Below are 20337 nucleotides of genomic sequence, written 5' to 3'. Positions count from 1 at the left end.
AATGAATATGATGTCAGTTCGGTTGTCATCTGAGACATTCTCATCAATGATAAGATGACATAAACTCTACAGTGGAAAGTCTACACATCAGAGTTATCGGATTCACATGGAATTGTTGTTCAATTTAAATGTTGGAATATTAAATTATTTGTGATGGGAGGAAATGTGATTTTAGCTTCTAAAATGTGAGATGTGGGTTTTCATAAGTTAGGGCTGCTCACTCAGTGGCCTGCCCACGTGAAGAGACAGAGGTTGTAAACTATGAAACACACCCCTTTTCTCCCTTTCTATATAAGCCCTTGACGACAATAGAACTTCCTGTTCCGAAGACGCAGGGACGACGGGCCTATGTCAGAATGGTTCAGATAATAACTACAGAACGAAGCCAATATCAGCATGAACTTTGGTTGCGAATGGCATGAACTTTGAACTCTTATTCACTACAGAAGTGATACCTCCTAGCCGTTGAGTTAGCAACAGCAGATGCAACAAGGGTTAGGAAGGAACAGACAGAGTATTCCGTCAATCACCCAACGACGTTACTACAACGTATCAAATTGACAACCAGAGACATTCTTCAAAGGACTCGATTTGGCAACACGGCCTTCCATCTACCACCAACCTACTGAAGCGCAGCTCAGAGTAAATATTTATTGCATTTTCCTTTTCCAAATGGGCGGTAATTTAGAATGCATAAGATACTGTATTTACGATAGCACAGCTTTTTCCCTTTGTTCCTCAGTCTCCCACTCTTTCACTCAACCCAGCCCCTTTTCCTTTGTGTAACAAGCTATCATCTGTTTCACCCGCGAGGGACGTTTTCCTTTATGACGTAATCTGTAATCAAGTTATGATTAATTGTGTGTATGTGAATTCTGTGTGATTAGTTAGGTATTTAGTAAATAAATCATTAAACCCAATTTTGTATTGCTGATTCAACTTGTTAGCCAGGGTTCTTGCAGATAACCAAGAATTTACAACTTTCAGATTATGAGACGATTGATATTGACTGCTATTGATGTAAAATATTACTAGGTCTTTAAGAGTTTATTCGGAAGATAACAGCTCTATAAATATTATTTTGTGGTGCCCGACTCTCTAGTTAATTACATTTACATGATTAGCTCAATCAGGTGATATTAATTACAGATAAATTATTTTATAGAATAGCATGTCTTATCAATTAATCTGGCATAGCCAAAGACACGACACCTCTCTCCTCTTCGCATGGGCTGCGGTGATATTCTTCTACTCCCATATATAGCAACAAGAGCAGTACAGACGGTACAATAGGAAACCTATCTGTAAGAATGTACTCCGGCGTGTCGGCTCAACATTATATACAGTGAATAGAGAGTGCCCCCATTTTGGCTGTTTGTAAGTGATGCAGCTCAGTTATTTTGGGTACGTCACGTACCGGTAACTATAGCCCCAATTAAGCCTTTGGAGTGGGATGAATTGGCCCTGAAAAATGGACACACATCCAGGAGATTGATGGTGGAAAAGAATCGACGTATAGAGCTAATTTTCTTCCCCTCAGTCTCTGAGTAGCCCTGCCTTTCATCTCCTCCACTTCAGTAACAAATTATGCATGAGGTGTGTTTGAGCTGCCTCCACCAGAAGCCAACTAACTCTCCCTTTACCCAGGTGTAGATGAGGTTAATAGTCACACTGGCGTCTGAAGAGGTAGATTATAAGGAGGAGAGGTGCCGGAGCACGGCTCATCCCCCATCCCTCTCCCTGTGCTCATCTGGGCTGAATGCATGCTAGGACGCCCCCGCTCCACCCCCCCCTTTTCATCTACTCCCCTCCAGGAGTCCTGAATATAATCAGGCTGAATATCCCATCCTGTGAGTGTGAGTGGTGGTGAGCTAAGGCTCCTGTCCGACTCCTCTCTGCCCAGGGAGAGGCTTAGCGGCTGGGTCTGGGGCCAGGGCCAGACAGGGAACAGCCAGGCCGGAGATGAAGTGGGTATGAAACACCACACTGTGCCCTGAAGCCTTTTACAATCACACCCACTATGTGTGGGGAGCCTGCCAGTGACCTAATGGATCCGCTGACGTTTTTAGCACCTGGTTATATATAAAGTTGTTTTGGAGAGAGTGAACTTGCCACTGCAAGATCCACCAGAGGATCATCAGAGTATGGATTTCTCATTTGCCTGACATTATATAAAATACCAATAGATAAAATGAGGATATTCTGGTGTAAAATTACAGAGTATAACATGTAAAAAGAAAGCATCTATTTTGCTCCATCTGCTGTGCATTACCTTAGTGCAATTAGCAGCTTTGGGCTCCAGGTCATTGAGTGTGACCAGCTCTCGGAGCAGGCTGCTCTCCTGGTAGCCTCCCTTCACTCCCCGCAGCTTGAAGTAGGCCTGGGGCTTGAAGAGGATGAGCCGCAGGTTTATGGCGAAGCCTGCCATGTCGATGGCAAAGGGCCGGTGAGGGTCGAATACAGTCTTCCAGCCGTACACCTTGCCCGCTGCGTTGACCTTGGGCGACTCGTAGCGCAGACCACCAACGAAGGCCACGGGCCATACAGATACCTTCCTTGTTGACCTCATCTGGATGGAGAAGAAGAGAGGACAGAGAAAGTTAAGCATCCTTGCGCTGTTTGTATTTTTAATTAACAGGATCAGTGTATCAGTGTCTATACGAGATGTGCCAACAAAGCAAAATACATTCATTATAGTTTTCATTGCAAACAATGGTACAAATAGAGTCAGAGAAGCTAAAATGTACAATGTGTATGTTGCATGTATCATAGGAGCCTTGCAGGGCCACCGTGATGGACCCACCCTAAGAAGAGTAAACATGGACAGAGCTAAGTGGGTTTGAGGACCAGGGCCATTATACAGAGTGGATGGGAGTAGAAGAGCAGGTTGGTTGAGGAGACGCTTGAAAGGAGCCGAGCCTCTTCCATTCCTCAGAGGCTCAGGTTTGTCCTTTAATCTTCCAGCATCAAACGATCTCCCGGCAGCCCACTCTTTGTCAACTGTGTTTCTGCACCACTGGCAGCGAGAGAGTCATGAAAGGAAGTTTTCTAATGAGGGGTGAACTGTAGAGTAATGTATCCACACTCAATGCAGTAGAAATAATAGTGGTGCTGGTCTTCTGTTGTAGAAGTGCTTTTTAAATGAGGTGTGTAGTGGAGAGAGGAGGTATGTGGTGGGTGGGACAACACTGTGGAAACAGGTCTCTCCCTGTGTGTGTCCCAGTATTCTAGCCTTATCTGATGATAACCCATCAGTCCAGCGGATCAGAGAGGAGACGTGTCTGTGTGAAGTTTGGAAACACATCTGGGCCACCAAGAACAGGACTCGGCCAGGCTAGCCACCCAGATAATATTTCACTTAATTGTGTGTTAGGGATGACATCACCTTCTCTCAAGGGTCATGTGTGATTTCTGATCATTAGAAAACTGACCTTTATCACTAGTTTAGATCATGCATCTTTCCTAAGAGTGAAATATCTGTTTTCCTCAAGAGTTTGGTTCTTGAATGAAACTGTCTCAGGCATCATCAGGGGTGTTGCCTCTCTCCCTCCATGCTACAATGTGAAAATTAATGTTTCCAAGGCTGCCACTAATGGGAATCAGTGCTAAAATGGCACCCAGTCTCTCCTCAGTTTAGAGCTGAGCTGATGGAAATGCCACAAAGTGCTACCCCATTTTTGTGGATTTGAAGTGTTTCTGCTAAGTTTCCTCTTGTCTCTCTCTCTTTCTCTCTCTGTCTCTGTGTGTGTAAACTCTTTCCTTTACTGGGGCGATGCGAGTGATGGGGAGGCCCACAGAGACAGCTTGCCTATGTTCTTGAAGTCTGAGCACAACAAAGGAAACTAATCCAAAACTTTAAAGGGAGACGGTAGACGTCGAGGTGTATTAATCAATCTGGAGCACAGGAGAGGGTGACGAGATGAGGATCTGTACTGGTTCACAGAAGCTCTAAAGTGAGTTGTCATCAGAAATAGGCTGATACTGCTTGCGGGTAATTATACTGCTATAGGTTGATTATCTGTATTTAATACATGGAATTGATGGCTTAATTCAACTCCTAAACGGTGCCCAATTTTCATCAGTACACCCAATGATGCCTAAACCAGAAGCAATATCATATTTACCTTTTAGATCAAATACTTATTTTATGATCTAAAAAAACTATTCAATTTAGGTGATATATTCTATTCTAAGTGATCTGGTTCACAATGTTGAATGTGGATGCTGAAGGAGAAGGCTAGATATGATAAAAGGCAGGCGCTGCCGGTAAGTATTCCTTGTGGCTTTGGAAAGGCAACATAAGCATTATTTTTTATGAAACCTTAATAATTAATGCACCCCTTTACAGTGATTTAGTTTAACTATGGCAGATGCATATTTCATGAGCTATTTTAATTTTCGCAATTTACAGCAGAGTCTCTGCCCATGTCTCTCAACATGGAATGTTTCCCCATGGTCTGGTTTGCTCTGGGTAAGAGCATCTGCTTAATGTTATGTAATGGTGCAATACCAGGTTAGGTTGGCCATTACAGTTCCTTGCTGTATGTATTTTATTCAGCTGTTGTATTTGTAACCCGTGTTTCCATATTGAATTACTGCCAAGTCTGGGCAAGAGTTCATGACAATGAATGATTTAATTTGTAAAATGTTTCATATTTCAAATGTCAGGTCAAGCTGAACAAGCTGGCATCTTTCCAGTCAGGTTAATTCATGTCCAGATCATAACAACATGCAATCGCTTGGATGGATGTCTATTTTAAACCCCTTCACATGTAGCTGTTTTCTGCCTTGCCCCCAAGCCATCCCCTCCATGACTTACACCTGTTAGCAGGTCTATGAGAATGGTCCGATATTTACTGCTCTGTCAGTTGGGTCTGAGTGGTTTCTCACTGACTCTCTCTATCGGTCAGCCCAAAGGCAGCTAGCTCAAGCTCAGCCCTATAGGTCGTTACTCTCCCCTATAAAGAGTGCTGGTGCTGGGTGTAAGTGATGGAGGGCTACTAGGGAGAGGGAGAGCACTCTACCTTTCCCTGGAAATCAGGCAATGACAGGCCCATCGATACAGAGTGCATCATTTACAACCTGCCCCGTTCACACTAACAAGACCTGAGGCTAATGCCCCAGGGCCCAACAGCATCCATTCACGCCAAGCCAATGTGTCTTGAGTCAAAATGGATGGCCTGAGGCACTAATTACCAAGTTCAAACTTATCCTTGGACCACTGTTGTTGGTAATGGGAATCAAAATACTTCAGGCAATAACCACAATCTATTACTACTAGGAGTAGAAGTAGCCATCATTCAATGTGCAAAAATTGTTCCAAATTCAAATAAATGTGATTCATTCTTAAATTATTTTCTGTAAACTCCCCACTACCATTGTGTTCAGTGTTACTAAAGGGAATATAGTGGACCAGACGTGGCAATGAGATGCCACTGAGCCCCAGGCCTGGACTGACCTCCTCAAATAGCTCCAGGCTATAAGTGTTGTCGTCATCAGCGAAGTAGACAATGCCCGCCTGGCTGCTGTTGGAATTGAAGGTCTCTCTGAGCCAGCGCAGCGCCAGGTTCCTCTGCATGGTGCCCCGGGGGATCCTGGGGTCCCGCGTGTCCCCACGCAGCTTATAGTTCCTGGGAGTCTCCACGTTCAAGTGGGTGTAGTTGAGGCCCGTTTCCCTGAGCATGCGTGTGACCAGCGGGGTCCTTCTCTGAGAGTCCTCCACCAGGATCCAGTGCAGGTTGGCCACGTGGAGGAAGGTGTTGGCCAGCCGCGTCAGCTCTGCTTTCTGGACCGGGCGGCTGTAGGTTGGGGTGATGATGTGGATGGTGGGCAGCACGTCGGACCATGGTGGCGGCCGTGTGTACACGTACTCCGTCCTCACCACCTCCACTATGTCCTTATCAGAGGAGCAGTACTCCTTAGAGTCGCTGGCCTGGCCCACGTCCCTCCGTCCTCCATCGGCTCCGTCATCTGCAGGGGACCAGGAAGACATATAAGGCATTAGCACGCCCCGGGGGAGGGGTTTCCCACTGAATAATCTCAAGTGGCACAATCCAAGAGGCAAGTACCTGAGAGTCAGTGCCGATGTACTGCAAGCCTCTCTGGTATGATAAAGATCTATTTTACTAGGTGGTGACAGGCAGCAAAGAGTGAAAGCAGGCAGCGTGAAGTGAGCGGACAACATGGCTACAGTTTGGTTAGGGCAGCGGCTCCCCTGGCTGCCCCTACTCATTCAGCTGGAACAGCCATGGCAGGGACAGGGTCTATTCCAGTAGTGGAGCTATGATTATGTGGCCCCCATAGCCCTGTATGATGGATCTAATATCATTATTGGATCATTAAGGTAGTTCATTTCTCATTTCTCCACATTGTTCCATAGTTATTGGCAGTCTTTATCAGTGCTCAGTTAGAGATGAGGTTCTCACCTCAGACAGAAACATGATATTTCTACATCACACAGCAGATTCACACAATCTCCTGAGGGCCAGATGTTCTGCGGTGGCTGACAAAGCATTCTCTTAAGACAAAACAAAGGAAAGGCTCCAGTTGATTTGTGGAGACCTGCCTATTTTACATCTTACATTTCACCTTGATGCCAAATGGAAGGAGGCAAAGAACGCTATTGATTTACAGTCAACTTAAAGGCCCAGTGAAGTCAAAAATGTAATTTTTCTGTGTTGTATGTATATTTCCACACTGAGGTTGGAATAATTAGGCCCCTCACTCAGACCACTCCCAGACAGTCCTAGCAAAATTCCTGATTGAGAAATTGCTGTTTGCCAAGAAGCTATTTTTGTTTATTTTTGACCATTTTATTTGAAAACAATCACAGTGATGTGATATTGAGATAAAAACAAACAGATGCATTGGGCCTATTAATATGGTTCTGTTCACTAGACAGAGTACTGTACTTGACATACCAGACTGTTGGTTTATTAAGCTCACTTGGAGTCACATTTATGGAGAGGGGGGTTCATAATGCGAGTGTGTGATAACGTCTCAGGCTTGTGAACAGTATGTGGGAGCCACATAAACACCAACTCAGGAGATTCTATAAAGCCTGCCTGGGAGCTTTTAGGGAGCAGTTATTATTAAGATTATTACTATTTCAGATGCTGATTAAAGGCCATTTGAAATGAATCTAGTCTTCTTTTGATTTGAAAAGTCTTCTACAGTTTAACTGCTAAATATATTAGCTGAATGACTGCTGAAGACCATATGCTGCGTGTAAATTAGCTTTACTCCAAGCACAAGCTGCGGATGGGACTGTGCGAATCAAAGGACACTTACCAAGAAGTTAATTTTGGATAGCCTTAACTGACAATTGACCTATATTACAATCTGATGATGCACACCACCACATAGGGGGATCTGTAACAGACCCTGTGGAAGGCATGTGTTGTACTGTATGTACTGTACCATTATGTTCTGTGACTGGGCATGTGATTGAATTGGATTGTATACATTGGATATTGAATGCAACAGAGGACATATGAGAAAGTGGAGGATTGCGTATGTACCCTTGCGGATGGAGAGCAGCGGAGCGATTGCACTTTGGTGCCAAACGGTGATGAGCAGAGTCCACGGTAACACTATCAACACGATGGCAAGAATGTCTCTTCTCTTCGGCATCTCCAGGATTGGTTTTATGTCTCGTCATTACCTGCCGGGAGAGAGGAGGAGCGACAAACATGTCAACAAGGGCCGCTAGCTAAATGATCCACTCTACAAGATGTGGTGGCTTGGCTGAGAGAAACACTAACCTATTTTACCATGAGGAAGGGGACAGTCTTTTAGCACAGCAACAAAATACCACATCAATTCTGTTTATCTTCCAGGCGTAGAAATACTGAATGTATACACATCCTGTCAGGCAAAAGACATACGCCCCATAAAAGCCTTCCACTGATAAAGAAATGGGTCAAGAAGACCCTTTCATGCGTGAGTTCCAAATATCTCTAACCGTCGCCCCAGCGTGAGCTTTTTTTATGCACGTGATGTTAGAATGTTCTCTCCATTCCAGAATGTGATTTAAACGTAAACAGTACATTTTACCCACGCAGCCTGTTTATATTTATAGGCTGTTTCAACTTCAATTTCAAATGATTTTGTAACAAGTTGTTATTTTCTAAAAAACAGTTTGAATTTAGGTGTGTTCCGCCTCCTCATTCATTCACATAAAAATTGTCATTTTTACTTTTGCGGACAATTACATTTTTGGGATATTTCTGACACTGACAAAATTCCCCAAGCACTTCCCAATTGTTTGTGCAGTTCACGTCTGCAAACATTTGCTCATCTCCCGTCAGAACAGGATCTACACACGTGTTCACATTTTCCATTCCACATTTATATTGTAGTGTACTGTATGTATGGAGCATAATGTATTTGTGTATATTCTTTATAACCGCGGACACGTGAGGTGACGTTACTCATTTCATAACCTTTATGGTGTTATAGTTAATCGTGCTTATGTAGCTACATTCGTCTATTAGCTCTGTAAAACAATGCTAATTGCGTCAGAGAAGTATTATCTTGTGTTGCATTTTGAAGCTATGTGGCATTATGACTCCCAAGTGGTGCAGCGGTCAAAGGCACTGCATCTCGGTGCTAGAGGCGTCACTACAGACACCCTGGTTCAAATCCAGGCAGCGTTTCTATCAAAGTAAGTGCCTTATTACGTTATAATAGTTTCTGCTGTAGCTCACTGTATGTATGGATCATAATATATTTCTTATAACCGCGGACACGTGAGGTAACGTTACACATGTTATAACCTTTATGGTGTTATAGTCAATCGTGCTTACGTAGCTACATTATTCTATTAGCTCTGTAAAACAATGCTAGTTGCGTCAGAGAACTATTGTGTTGTATTTTGAAGCTACCCTGGACTTATGACGGTCTATGGCACTGCATCTCGGTGCAAAAGGGCGTCACTACAGACACGCTGGTTCAAATCCAGGCTGTATCACAACTGGCTGTGATTGGGAGTCCCATAGTGCAGCGCACAATTGGCCCAGCGTTGTCCGAGTTTGCCCGGTGTAGGCCATCATTGTAAATAATAAATTGTTCTTAAATGACTTGCCTAGTTAAATAAATAAAAATATGACCATGGTTTGTTTATTTGGTCTATTCTGCCTTGCCCCCATGTGGAGCTCAAAAGTTAGTTTCTTACTGTTATAACTCAAATCTGTGATTTTATCAATGCAATAAACTATTTTTATAGCAGTGTTTATTATGTTACTTCTTTGTAGTATTGCTGTATTGCGATATCCTTATATTGTAATCTAATTAATAATTCTTCTTTATTCTGTACTTTCAGAAACCACAAACATTATTTGCCAATATCATAACTGGAGCTGGACATCTTTGGAGCTGAAGAATGAGGACAGCTTTTGTATGCTAATGTACACTCCTTAACAGTTGTACTGGATGAAAACACAGCAAGAAAACACATATGCCAATATGTAATAGTCATCTATTTTATTGCAGTACTGGTAGTTGGTTCAACAACTTGTTTTACTAGAGGAGAAAAAACTGAATATGCATAACCCATATTTAATATCCATGCAGTAACTGAACAACAACTGCATTTCCACCCCCATCTCTAAAGGCATAGTATCATGGCAGGTCACCTGTCAGGTCAGTCAGTCACTTATTGCTGCAGATGTGCTCAATAATGCTTGAGCATATGATACTCCTCAAAGCATGGTGAAATACATAGAGGTGTATCACAAGCTAAACACATGTATTTTGTCATCTTCCTCTGCTTACTTCTCCTGGCGCCAGACAGGCAGACTTTGCAGTGCCTCCGTGTGCGACTACCATGAGCAGCAGTTTGAGGGACTTTGCAGGGAAAATGCCATGCAGTGAGGCGTAGGGGATTGTCTACAGCAGGACGACCCCCAGTGGATGGGCGCCGAGGGGTGTGGTGCTCCTCCAGCAGCTCTCATGAGGTTCTCTGTATTTTTGGTAGGTAATTACTTTACCTATGAGGGAGTGGGGAGGATGAGGAAAGTTAGAGGATGATGAGGCAGTGGGTAGGTGGGTGAGATATTGTCACTATAATTGCATAATGGATTTGTATGTGAACTGTACATCCAATTTCAAAAATACCTTGTTCAGTAATCATCTCACCTGTTAGTTGGCGGTGAACTACGCTGCCGTTGAGGACAGCAGTGTCGATCAGATGGAAAAATATCTTCTTATACCACTTGGTCGTTTTCCGAGTGCATTCCACAAAGCTGTTTATCATGTCCGCCTTATCCACGGCCCCCATTTTGAGGTTATACTCAAGCACACAATCTGGTTTGATCTTTCTCTCTCCCGTCAGGTGGTCCACCTTCCCTGTGGCCGACATGGTTGCTGTATGGACAGTGGAGAGGACATGGACGTCTCGTTTGTCATGCCACTTTACTGCCAGCTGTTGACCGTTCTCCTGGAACTCCACCTCTCCTCTCTGCATCTTCCTGCATCCGAATGCCGGCATCCCCTTCCTGTTCGACACGACTGTGCCACAGGCCCCTGTGCTGTTGGAGAGCAGATGCTGGAAGGGTGTGGGACTGCTGTACCAATTGTCCACATACAAAGTGTGTCCCTTGCCGAGATGAGGAGCCAGCATGGTCATCACCACGGACCCGGACACCCCATGCCCCTCATAATGTTTGATGTCAGTGGTGGACACTGTGTAAACTATAATATCATGGACAAATCCTGTCTTCACATCGCACATGACAAGGAACTTGACTCCAAACCTGTGCCTTTTGGAGGGAATATATTGACGGAACGCCAGCCTACCTTTCCATAACATCAGGGACTCATCAATCCATAGGTCCTTGTATGGCACAAAGACCCGACCAAATGCTGATGTCAGGCTGATAAGAACATTTCTTATTTTGTATAACGTGTGACTTAGGATGGCAGTAGCATTGTTGACGAAATGCAGGCATCGCAGCAGAACTAGGAAGCGGTCTTGGGAAAAGAGGGTGGCAAAGAAGGGAGTTGCAAACATAGGATCTGTGCTCCAGTATTCTCTTAGAGTTCTTCTTTACTATCCCCATGAGAAGGACTGTCACCAGGAAGGTATACATTTCACAAATTGTGGTTGTCACCCATTTAGCAAGTTTCCCCCTCACTCCTGGCTCTCTCATCTCCTGTAGCTCCAAGGTATAGCGATTGGTCTCCTCTACTATGTTTCCCACCAGCTCCTCTGTCAGAAACAACTTGAAGCACTCTGCCTCAGTTAGAAATGGCAAGGGGCGTTGCACTCCAGACTGGGACTCGTCAAAGCAAACAGCAGGGAGGGGTGAAATGACTGGTGGCCTTCCAGCTACCACAGAACTTCTGTACTTCATCCACTGTCGGTCTGCCTCCATCACCACCAGCATCTTCAAAGGGACCTGGTACTTCGTCAGTGGACAAGGGAATTCAGATTCAGGGTTCTCAATTGCTACAAGGTTGGGGGCAGCTCCTCACTGTCACTGTCAGAATCTGATTCCTGACTTTCAGACTCATTGTCAAAATGTTTAAAAATCTCCAGAATTCCCACATTTGTGAGTTGTCTCCTTTTGAAAGACATTGCTAATGCTACAGCTTAGCTCACTAGCTACATACATAAACAACAACACTGAATGGCGCAGAGTGGGAGGTTACGTGGTTGACTGCCGGAACGCGCCACTTGTATCAATAAATCACTATCAGAAAATGTTGTGTGGCATTTATTTGTGTATTTACGGTTTTATTCACATGTTTTCAATTCTAGGTGACAAATCATGCATTCCGATTCTTACACAGATTGTAATGGGCACATATTATGTGTGTAAAATACTTTTTTGAAGGTTGTACTGATTATGATGAGCTAAGCTAATTCCAGCTGTGTAGCCATGTTTGTTGACATACAATGCATTCTGGGTTTCACGTCTGTTTGACCAAAGATGTTATAACAAAATGAGGTGAGTAAGAGTTCACAATTTTTTTGAGGACTTCCGGAAATTAATGGTGGGATGTGAACCACGGTAGATGACACACCCCGTCAACATGCATACTATAAACAAACCAAACTCATCTGGTCTTCTCTTATTATTTTCGGATTCTGTGAGGAAAAAAATGCATGGCTGCGCGCTGAAACTAATCGTCGGATTACTTTCGATTTATATAAAGTGTTTTACCTAGTTATTTCGATCAATGTTGAGCTCAACTGTGATGTGATTCATTATACATAGTAATTGCTATTAGCTCATTAATATTGTAGTTTATGTCAGCCGAGAGTTAGAAAATATGACTGCTTGTGTTGGGTCAATATTTCCTCAGCTAGCGCTAGGACAAATGTAGCCTACATTTTTCCGGTTAGGATGATTGTGTTATGCTATACATACTTCTGTGAATATCTGAATATTGCATCCAAAAATAAACTGCTCACATTCTGGACATAACTTTGTAAGGACTGTGTTTGTGTAAATAGTTTCTGAAAAAAAGTGTGGCCAGCTCAAACGCTGATTGTTGCGTCATTCGAAACTGGCTGTTCTATCGTACGCTTCGGGGACAACTAGAACGATCACACCCGTGTGAAAGGGCAGTTTTCTCCTGCCTCAGTGGAGAGTAGACAGGAAAGTCCTCAGTGGAAATTGCCATTGTGCTGCCTGAGTATCTAAAACTGTATGGAAACCATGTGTTTGATGTATTTGATACCGTTCCACTAATTCTGCTGCTCCAGCAATTACCACGATCCCATCCTCCACAATTAAGGTGCCACCCGACTCCTGTGGTATACAGACAGGCACTATCTGGAACAAATGATTTAATACTTTTTGCATATGCACATTTCATTGCCTTGGAATATCAGTGTTTGGTTAGACTGATGGATCAATGTGTTTGTGCTGTGGAAGGAATCTATGCGGTGAGACTGGTATTTTGCTTTCATTAAAGCCTGTCATGAACAGACCTATGGCCATATAACAACAATGGCTGTAATGTATTGTACTGAACATGTTGATGATTATGGTAAATTACTATGATTCCTCACCCACAGTTAGAGCTGGATCATGGCACCATCAGTGATGCAGTGGTGCAGCTGGAGGAGCCAGGCCCGCACAGCAGCAGCAGCACGTCGAGCAGAGTGATGTGATCGTCCACGACATCTCAGCAAGCCATGCCTCCTCCTCATACAGCCAGGAAACACCACCCTGGGACCTGGATGGAAGACAACTGGCCAGGGCTTAGTCACCGCATGACGTCATCCGTCAGTCACGTTATAGGAAGACATGACATCAGTCACATTAGGATGCCATTCAGACCAACTCTATCTAGGCATCAATAACTTTACTGACAAGGTTGCCAATCAATCTACCTCAGCTGCATGTGCATCCACAATGTAATATCCCTGTCTCAACCATCACAGAACTACTGTTCAAGAGCAGGCGCAGCAAAGGACTATAGTACAGAACTCCAATCAACGTCATTCTCCACTTGCCAAAAATGGGTTGAATGAACGTTGTTTCCATGTCATTTCAACCCCAAAAAAATCGATGTGATGACATTGAGTCAACATGGAAAACGTATTGGATTTGTAAAAAGTCATCAACAAAAGGGCATTTTAACCTAAATCCAATGACATGGTGACATTTTTTTATTGATTTCATGTTGAATTCAGGTTACTTGACAACTCAATCAAATGTAAATCAAAACTAAACATTGAACTGATGTCTGTGCCCAGTGGGTCCTGTTTACAGGAGGTATATGTGGCAGTGACAGGTTGTTTCCATTTCTCCCTAAGATGTGGAGACTGGGAGAAACGCATACAGCCTTGTCACTTGATAAGAGTCTGGTGCTGTGGATGGAGATGGTGATGTTATGAAACAATTAGCATCCTCTCTCATCCAAAATCATGGGAATGAATGAATGACAAATGAATTAATGAATGCCATGGAACGCTAAACTGAGCCAGGTTGTCTGTGTAGGCTGCAGCTCAAATATTGGTCGGCTGCAGATGCGACTGGGTGTATATTTTTAGACGTTTGTGATGGAAGATCAAATGAACTGCAAAGATGTTTATTTTATTTTTAGAGAGAACAGCAGGGGCCCAGTCTTATTAAGGCATCGTATGAATGCAAATAGCCTCTGACCTGGTAATTTGGTAGGGAGGGTATTTGCTTGGTAGGGAGTATATATGGTAGGGGGTGTATATGCTTGATAGGGTGAGTATATGGTCGGGTGTGTATATGCTTGGTAGGGAGTGTACAGTGCCTTGCGAAAGTATTCGGCCCCCTTGAACTTTGCGACCTTTTGCCACATTTCAGGCTTCAAACATAAAGACATAAAACTGTATTTTTTTGTGAAGAATCAACAACAAGTGGGACACAATCATGAAGTGGAACGACATTTATTGGATATTTCAAACTTCTTTAACAAATCAAAAACTGAAAAATTGGGCGTGCAAAATGATTCAGCCCCTTTACTTTCAGTGCAGCAAACTCTCTCCAGAAGTTCAGTGAGGATCTCTGAATGATCCAATGTTGACCTAAATGACTAATGATGATAAATACAATCCACCTGTGTGTAATCAAGTCTCCGTATAAATGCACCTGCACTGTGATAGTCTCAGAGGTCCGTTAAAAGCGCAGAGAGCATCATGAAGAACAAGGAACACACCAGGCAGGTCCGATATACTGTTGTGAAGAAGTTTAAAGCCGGATTTGGATACAAAAAGATTTCCCAAGCTTTAAACATCCCAAGGAGCACTGTGCAAGCGATAATATTGAAATGGAAGGAGTATCAGACCACTGCAAATCTACCAAGACCTGGCCGTCCCTCTAAACTTTCAGCTCATACAAGGAGAAGACTGATCAGAGATGCAGCCAAGAGGCCCATGATCACTCTGGATAAGCTGCAGAGATCTACAGCTGAGGTGGGAGACTCTGTCCATAGGACAACAATCAGTTGTATATTGCACAAATCTGGCCTTTATGGAAGAGTGGCAAGAAGAAAGCCATTTCTTAAAGATATCCATAAAAAGTGTTGTTTAAAGTTTGCCACAAGCCACCTGGGAGACACACCAAACATGTGGAAGAAGGTGCTCTGGTCAGATGAAACCAAAATTGAACTTTTTGGCAACAATGCAAAACGTTATGTTTGGCGTAAAAGCAACACAGCCTATCACCCTGAACACACCATCCCCACTGTCAAACATGGTGGTGGCAGCATCATGGTTTGGGCCTGCTTTTCTTCAGCAGGGACAGGGAAGATGGTTAAAATTGATGGGAAGATGGATGGAGCCAAATACAGGACCATTCTGGAAGAAAACCTGATGGAGTCTGCAAAAGACCTGAGACTGGGACGGAGATTTGTCTTCCAACAAGACAATGATCCAAAACATAAAGCAAAATCTACAATGGAATGGTTCAAAAATAAACATATCCAGGTGTTAGAAGTGCCAAGTCAAAGTCCAGACCTGAATCCAATCGAGAATCTGTGGAAAGAACTGAAAACTGCTGTTCACAAATGCTCTCCATCCAACCTCACTGAGCTCGAGCTGTTTTGCAAGGAGGAATGGGAAATAATTTCAGTCTCTCGATGTACAAAACTGATAGAGACATACCCCAAGCAACTTACAGCTGTAATCGCAGCAAAAGGTGGCGCTACAAAGTATTAACTTAAGGGGGCTGAATAATTTTGCACGCCCAATTTTTCAGTTTTTGATTTGTTAAAAAAGTTAGAAATATCCAATAAATGTCGTTCCACTTCATGATTGTGTCCCACTTGTTGTTGATTCTTCACAAAAAAATACAGTTTTATATCTTTATGTTTGAAGCCTGAAATGTGGCAAAAGGTCGCAAAGTTCAAGGGGGCCGAATACTTTCGCAAGGCACTGTATATGCTTGATAGGGAGTGTATATGGTAGGGATAGTCCTTTGTAGGGAGTGTATATGGTAGGGAGTGTAAATGGTAGAGTGTGTGCTTGGTAGGGGGTGTGTATATGGTAGGGAGTGTATATGCTTGATAGCGAGTGTATATGGTAGGAGGTATATATGTTTGGAAGGGTTTGTATATGCTTGGTAGGGAGTGTATATGCTTGGTAAGGGGTGTATATGCTTGGTAGGGGGGTGTATATGCTTGGAAGGTTGTGTATATGATAGGGAGTGTATTTTCTTGGTAGGGTGTGTATATGGTAGGGTGTGTATATGCTTGGTAGAGGGTGTATATACTTAGTAGAGGGTATATATGCTTTCTAGAGGGTGTATATACTTGGTAGAGGGTATATATGCTTTGTAGAGGGTGTATGTGCTTGGTAGAGGGTGTATATGCTTGGTAGAGGGTGCATGTGCCTTGTAGGGAGTGTATGTGCTTGGTGGGGGGGTGTATGTGCTTGGTTGGGGGTGTATATGGTAGGGAGTGTATATGCTTGATATGGAGTGTATATGGTAGGGGGTGTATATGCTTGGTAGAAGGTATATATGGTAGGGGGTGTGTATGCTTGGTGAAAGGTATATATGGTAGGGGGGGTGTATGCTTGGTAGGGTGTGTATATAATAGGGAGTGTATTTTCTTGGTAGGGTGTGTATATGGTAGAGTGTGTATATGGTAGGAGGTGTATATGCTTGATAGGGAGTGTATAAGGTAGGGATTGTATATGGTAGGGTGTGTATATGCTTGGTAGAAGGTGTATATGGTAGGGGTGTGTATATGGTAGGGAGTGTACTTTCTTGGTAGGGTGTGTATATGGTAGGTTGTGTGTATGCTTGATAGGGAGTGTATTTTCTTGGTAGGGTGTGTATATGGTAGGGGGTGTATATGGTAGGGAGTGTATGTTCTTGGTTGGGTGTGTACATGCTTGGTAGTGGGTCTATATGCTTGGTAGTGGGTCTATATGCTTGGTAGGGGTGCATATGCTTCGTAGGGTGTGTATATTGTAAGGGGTGTATATGCTTGGTAGGGTGTTAATGCAAAGAACAGGTTGTTTATGGTAGGGGGTGTATATGCTTGGTAGGGAGTGTATGTGGTAGGGTGTGTATATGGTAGGGTGTGTATTTTCTTTGTAGGGTGTGTATATGATAGGGTGTGTATTAGAGGTCGACCGATTATGATTTTTCAACGCTGATACCGATACAGATTATTGGAGGACCAAAAAGGCCGATACCAATTTTTATTTTATTTTATTTGTAATAATGACAATTACAACAATAGTGAATGAATACTTATTTTAACTTAATATAATACATCAATACAATCAATTTAGCCTCAAGTAAATAATGAAACATGTTCAATTTGGTTTAAATAATGCAAAAACAAAGTGTTGGAGAAGAAAGGAAAAGTGCAATATGTGCTATGTAAGAAAGCTAACGTTTCAGTTCCTTGCTCAGAACATGAGAAAATATGAAAGCTGGTGGTTCCTTTTAACATGAGTCTTCAATATTCCCAGGTAAGAAGTTTTAGGTTGTAGTTATTATAGGAATTATAGGACTATTTCTCTCTATACCATTTGTATTTCATTAACCTTTGACTATTGGATGTTCTTATAGGCACTTTAGTATTGCCAGTGTAACACTATAGCTTCCGTCCCTCTCCTCGCTCCTCCCTGGGCTCGAACCAGCAACACAACGACAACAGCCACCATCGAAGCAGCGTTACCCATGCAGAGCAAGGGGAACAACCACTAGAAGGCTCAGAGCGAGTGACGTTTGAAACTCTATTAGCACGTGCTAACTAGCTAGCCATTTCACTTCAGTTACAACAGCCTCATCTCGGGAGTTGATAGGCTTGAAGTCATAAACAGCGCAATGCTTGACGCACAACAAAGTGCTGCTGGCAAAACGCACGAAAGTGCTGTTTGAATGAATGTTTACACGCCTGCTTCTGCCTACCACCGCTCAGTCAGATACTTTGATACTTGTATGCTTAGTCAGATTATATGCAACGCAGGATATGCTAGATAATATCTAGTAATATCATCGACCATGTGTAGTCGTTCTGCCACTGAACGGGCAGTTAACCCACTGTTCCTAGGCCATCATTGAAAATAAGAATTTGTTCTTAACTGACTTGCCTAGTTAAATAAAGGTTAAAAAAATAAAAACTAGTGATTATCATTGATTGTTTTTTATAAGATAAGTTTAATGCTAGCTAGCAACTTACCTTGGCTTACTGCATTCGCGTAACAGGCAGTCTCCTAGTGGAGTGCAACGAGAGAGAGGCAGGTTGTTATTGCGTAGGACAAGTTAACTGTAAGGTTGCACGATTGGGTCCCCCGAGCTGACAAGGTGAAAATCTGTCGTTCTGCCCCTGTACGAGGCAGTTAACCCACCTTCTTAACTCACTTGCCTAGTTAAATAAAGGTATAATATATATATATATTTTTTCATCGGCAAATCGGCTTCCAAAAATACTGATTTCCGATTGTTATGAAATCTTGAAATCGACCCTAATTAATCGGCCATTCTGATTAATCGATCGACCTCTAGTGTGTATAAGCTTGATAGGGAGTGTTTATGGTAGGGAGTGTATATGGTAGGGTGTGTATATGCTTCGTAGGGGGTGTATATGTTTGGTAGGGTGTGTATATGCTTGGTAGGGGGTGTATATGTTTGGTAGGGTGTGTATGTGCTTGGTAGGGGGCGTGTATATGCTTGGTAGGGGTGTGTATATGCTTGGTACGGTGTGTGTGTATTCTTGGTAGGGGCTTTATATGGTAGGGGGTGTATATGCTTAGGGGTGTATATGCTCGATGTGCACAAGATTTCTAAACAATCTCTCCTCAAATTGAATAATGTCCTCTGAGAATTCAGACCAATCAGATGGAAGGATGACAATCATGAACACTATTTTGAATGGACTGACTAGAAGTGGAACTGATGGATAATACTTCAATGTATTGAAGAAGAAAGAAAAGATCCATGCTTGCTGCTATTGTCACTGAATCCATGCTCACAAAACACAGTGATGTAGGGTATATGTTTCTCAATGGGAGAGCTGCAAGAACACCTTCCCTTTCCACAGCTCAACACATTGTGATGGACCAGAATAAGATGAACAGAATCTGGACATTGCACTCCATTTTTTATTTTTCAAAGACAACTAGAAAACAGATGTGTCCTTGTCAGCCTTCATCTTCTCTCTACAGTCTTATGTTATACATCTCAATTGAATATGATGAAGCTATGGTCTTAATCATCAAGAAATCCTTAGAAAAATCATGTCAGAACATTCCCAAATTCCCATCTGTTGATATGAGAAACGTGAAAACTCTGGAGTCTAATCTCGGCATGTCTCTCAATGCCAATTTCTGAGCTCAATACCAGGAAGACTAAATGGTAGTCCCAGCTTAATACCAGGTAGACTAAATGGTAGTCCCAGCTTAATACCAGGCAGACTAAATAGTAGTCCCAGCTCAATACCAGGCAGACTAAATAGTAGTCCAAGCCTAATATAAGGCAGACTAAATAGTAGTCCCAGCTCAATACCAGGCAGACTAAATAGTATTCCCAGATCAATACCAGGCAGACTAAATAGTAGTCTGTCCATGGATGGTTCTGATTTCTGTGCGTGTGTGTGCACGTTCGTGCAAGTAGAAGAACATCTTAACTCAACATACTTGTTGAGAAACAGCAATGCCATCCTCCTCTCTTTCATGTTGACAAAACGGTCTATCACTCTGTCATACAGTACACGCTTTTATTTTTTTGTTGTCCTAGGATACCTGGCTAAAATGCTTGCTCGCTAGCCTAACTTCCATTCATGGGCAACGTTAGCTAGTTAACATTAGCCTTCTGGCTCTACATCTAGCCAGATATTGAACTTCCATCCTCTCAGGCCAGGGGCACAACAATGTATGAATTAATGGTTGGATCAGAATCGCCGTTATAATCATTGGCAGGTACAGAGATTTACATAAAACCACAAGTCCAAATACCTATCTCCATTCATGGCTAATTTAGGAAAGGGACAATTTTGGCTAGCTGGCTGGTAGCCACCAGAGGACAACAACAACAATCAGATGCAACAATTCAAGTTTTTCTGTCAATGACGTACGCTTTCAATGGGATTTGATAGGAGTGACGCCAAATCAAAACTTTTTTTGGGTGCGCCAGGACCATTCACAGTTGAGCTTGCTCAGTTTAGCTCAACACTGATTGGCTAATTTTGTAGGGGCGTAGGATGCTTTTTCCTGTGAGATACATTCAGCCTCTTAAGAATTGTAGTAAAATGATGAAAGCGAGAAGAAATATATATTTTTAGATTTTTTTATTTTTTTTTGCACATTTTTGGGGGGAAGCCTGGCTTCCCTTTGCATCCATGAATACATGCCACTGGCATCAGACTGTTAAACAGTCATCACTAGCTGGCCTC

The 20337-nt window shown here is 42.9% G+C and overlaps 2 protein-coding genes across 10 annotated transcripts in view; both read right to left on the bottom strand.

Moving 5' to 3' along the window:
- The window catches only part of LOC109909216 (galactosylgalactosylxylosylprotein 3-beta-glucuronosyltransferase 1), a 109218-nt gene that overhangs the window by 3891 nt on the left and 84990 nt on the right, over positions 1 to 20337 (bottom strand). For 2 of the 9 annotated variants that reach the window (XR_004203940.1, XM_020508263.2), the window contains exons 3-6: positions 13022 to 13203; positions 7521 to 7663; positions 5459 to 5970; positions 2273 to 2569 (exon numbers count right to left, since the gene is read on the bottom strand). Coding sequence is in view for 3 of the 9 variants with exons in the window: in XM_020508263.2 (XP_020363852.1) it covers positions 2273 to 2569; positions 5459 to 5970; positions 7521 to 7632 (921 nt within the window). In the remaining 6 variants the exon portion in view is untranslated. Of the gene's footprint in view, positions 1 to 2272; positions 2570 to 5458; positions 5971 to 7520; positions 7664 to 7763; positions 8882 to 9774; positions 9891 to 13021; positions 14658 to 20337 lie in introns of those variants that run through there. The other 7 variants (XR_002257740.2, XM_020508264.2, XR_004203941.1 and 4 more) reach the window with 6 other exon arrangements.
- LOC116354744 (piggyBac transposable element-derived protein 4-like) lies at positions 9995 to 11832 on the bottom strand. Its single transcript, XM_031795574.1, has one exon. The coding sequence runs from the start codon at positions 11009 to 11011 to the stop codon at positions 10019 to 10021; it is 993 nt and encodes a 330-aa protein (XP_031651434.1). The 5' UTR covers positions 11012 to 11832; the 3' UTR covers positions 9995 to 10018.

Source organism: Oncorhynchus kisutch, linkage group LG18, assembly GCF_002021735.2.
Source record: "Oncorhynchus kisutch isolate 150728-3 linkage group LG18, Okis_V2, whole genome shotgun sequence".
NCBI lineage: Eukaryota > Metazoa > Chordata > Actinopteri > Salmoniformes > Salmonidae > Oncorhynchus > Oncorhynchus kisutch.
The sequence above is the reverse complement of the archived record's forward strand: the minus strand, read 5'-3'. Positions and strand labels throughout refer to the sequence as shown.

Coding starts and splice junctions, on each gene's coding strand:
- LOC116354744 (XM_031795574.1), bottom strand. CDS start 11,011: ATGTTTGCAACTCCCTTCTTTGCCACCCTCTTTTCCCAAGACCGCTTC.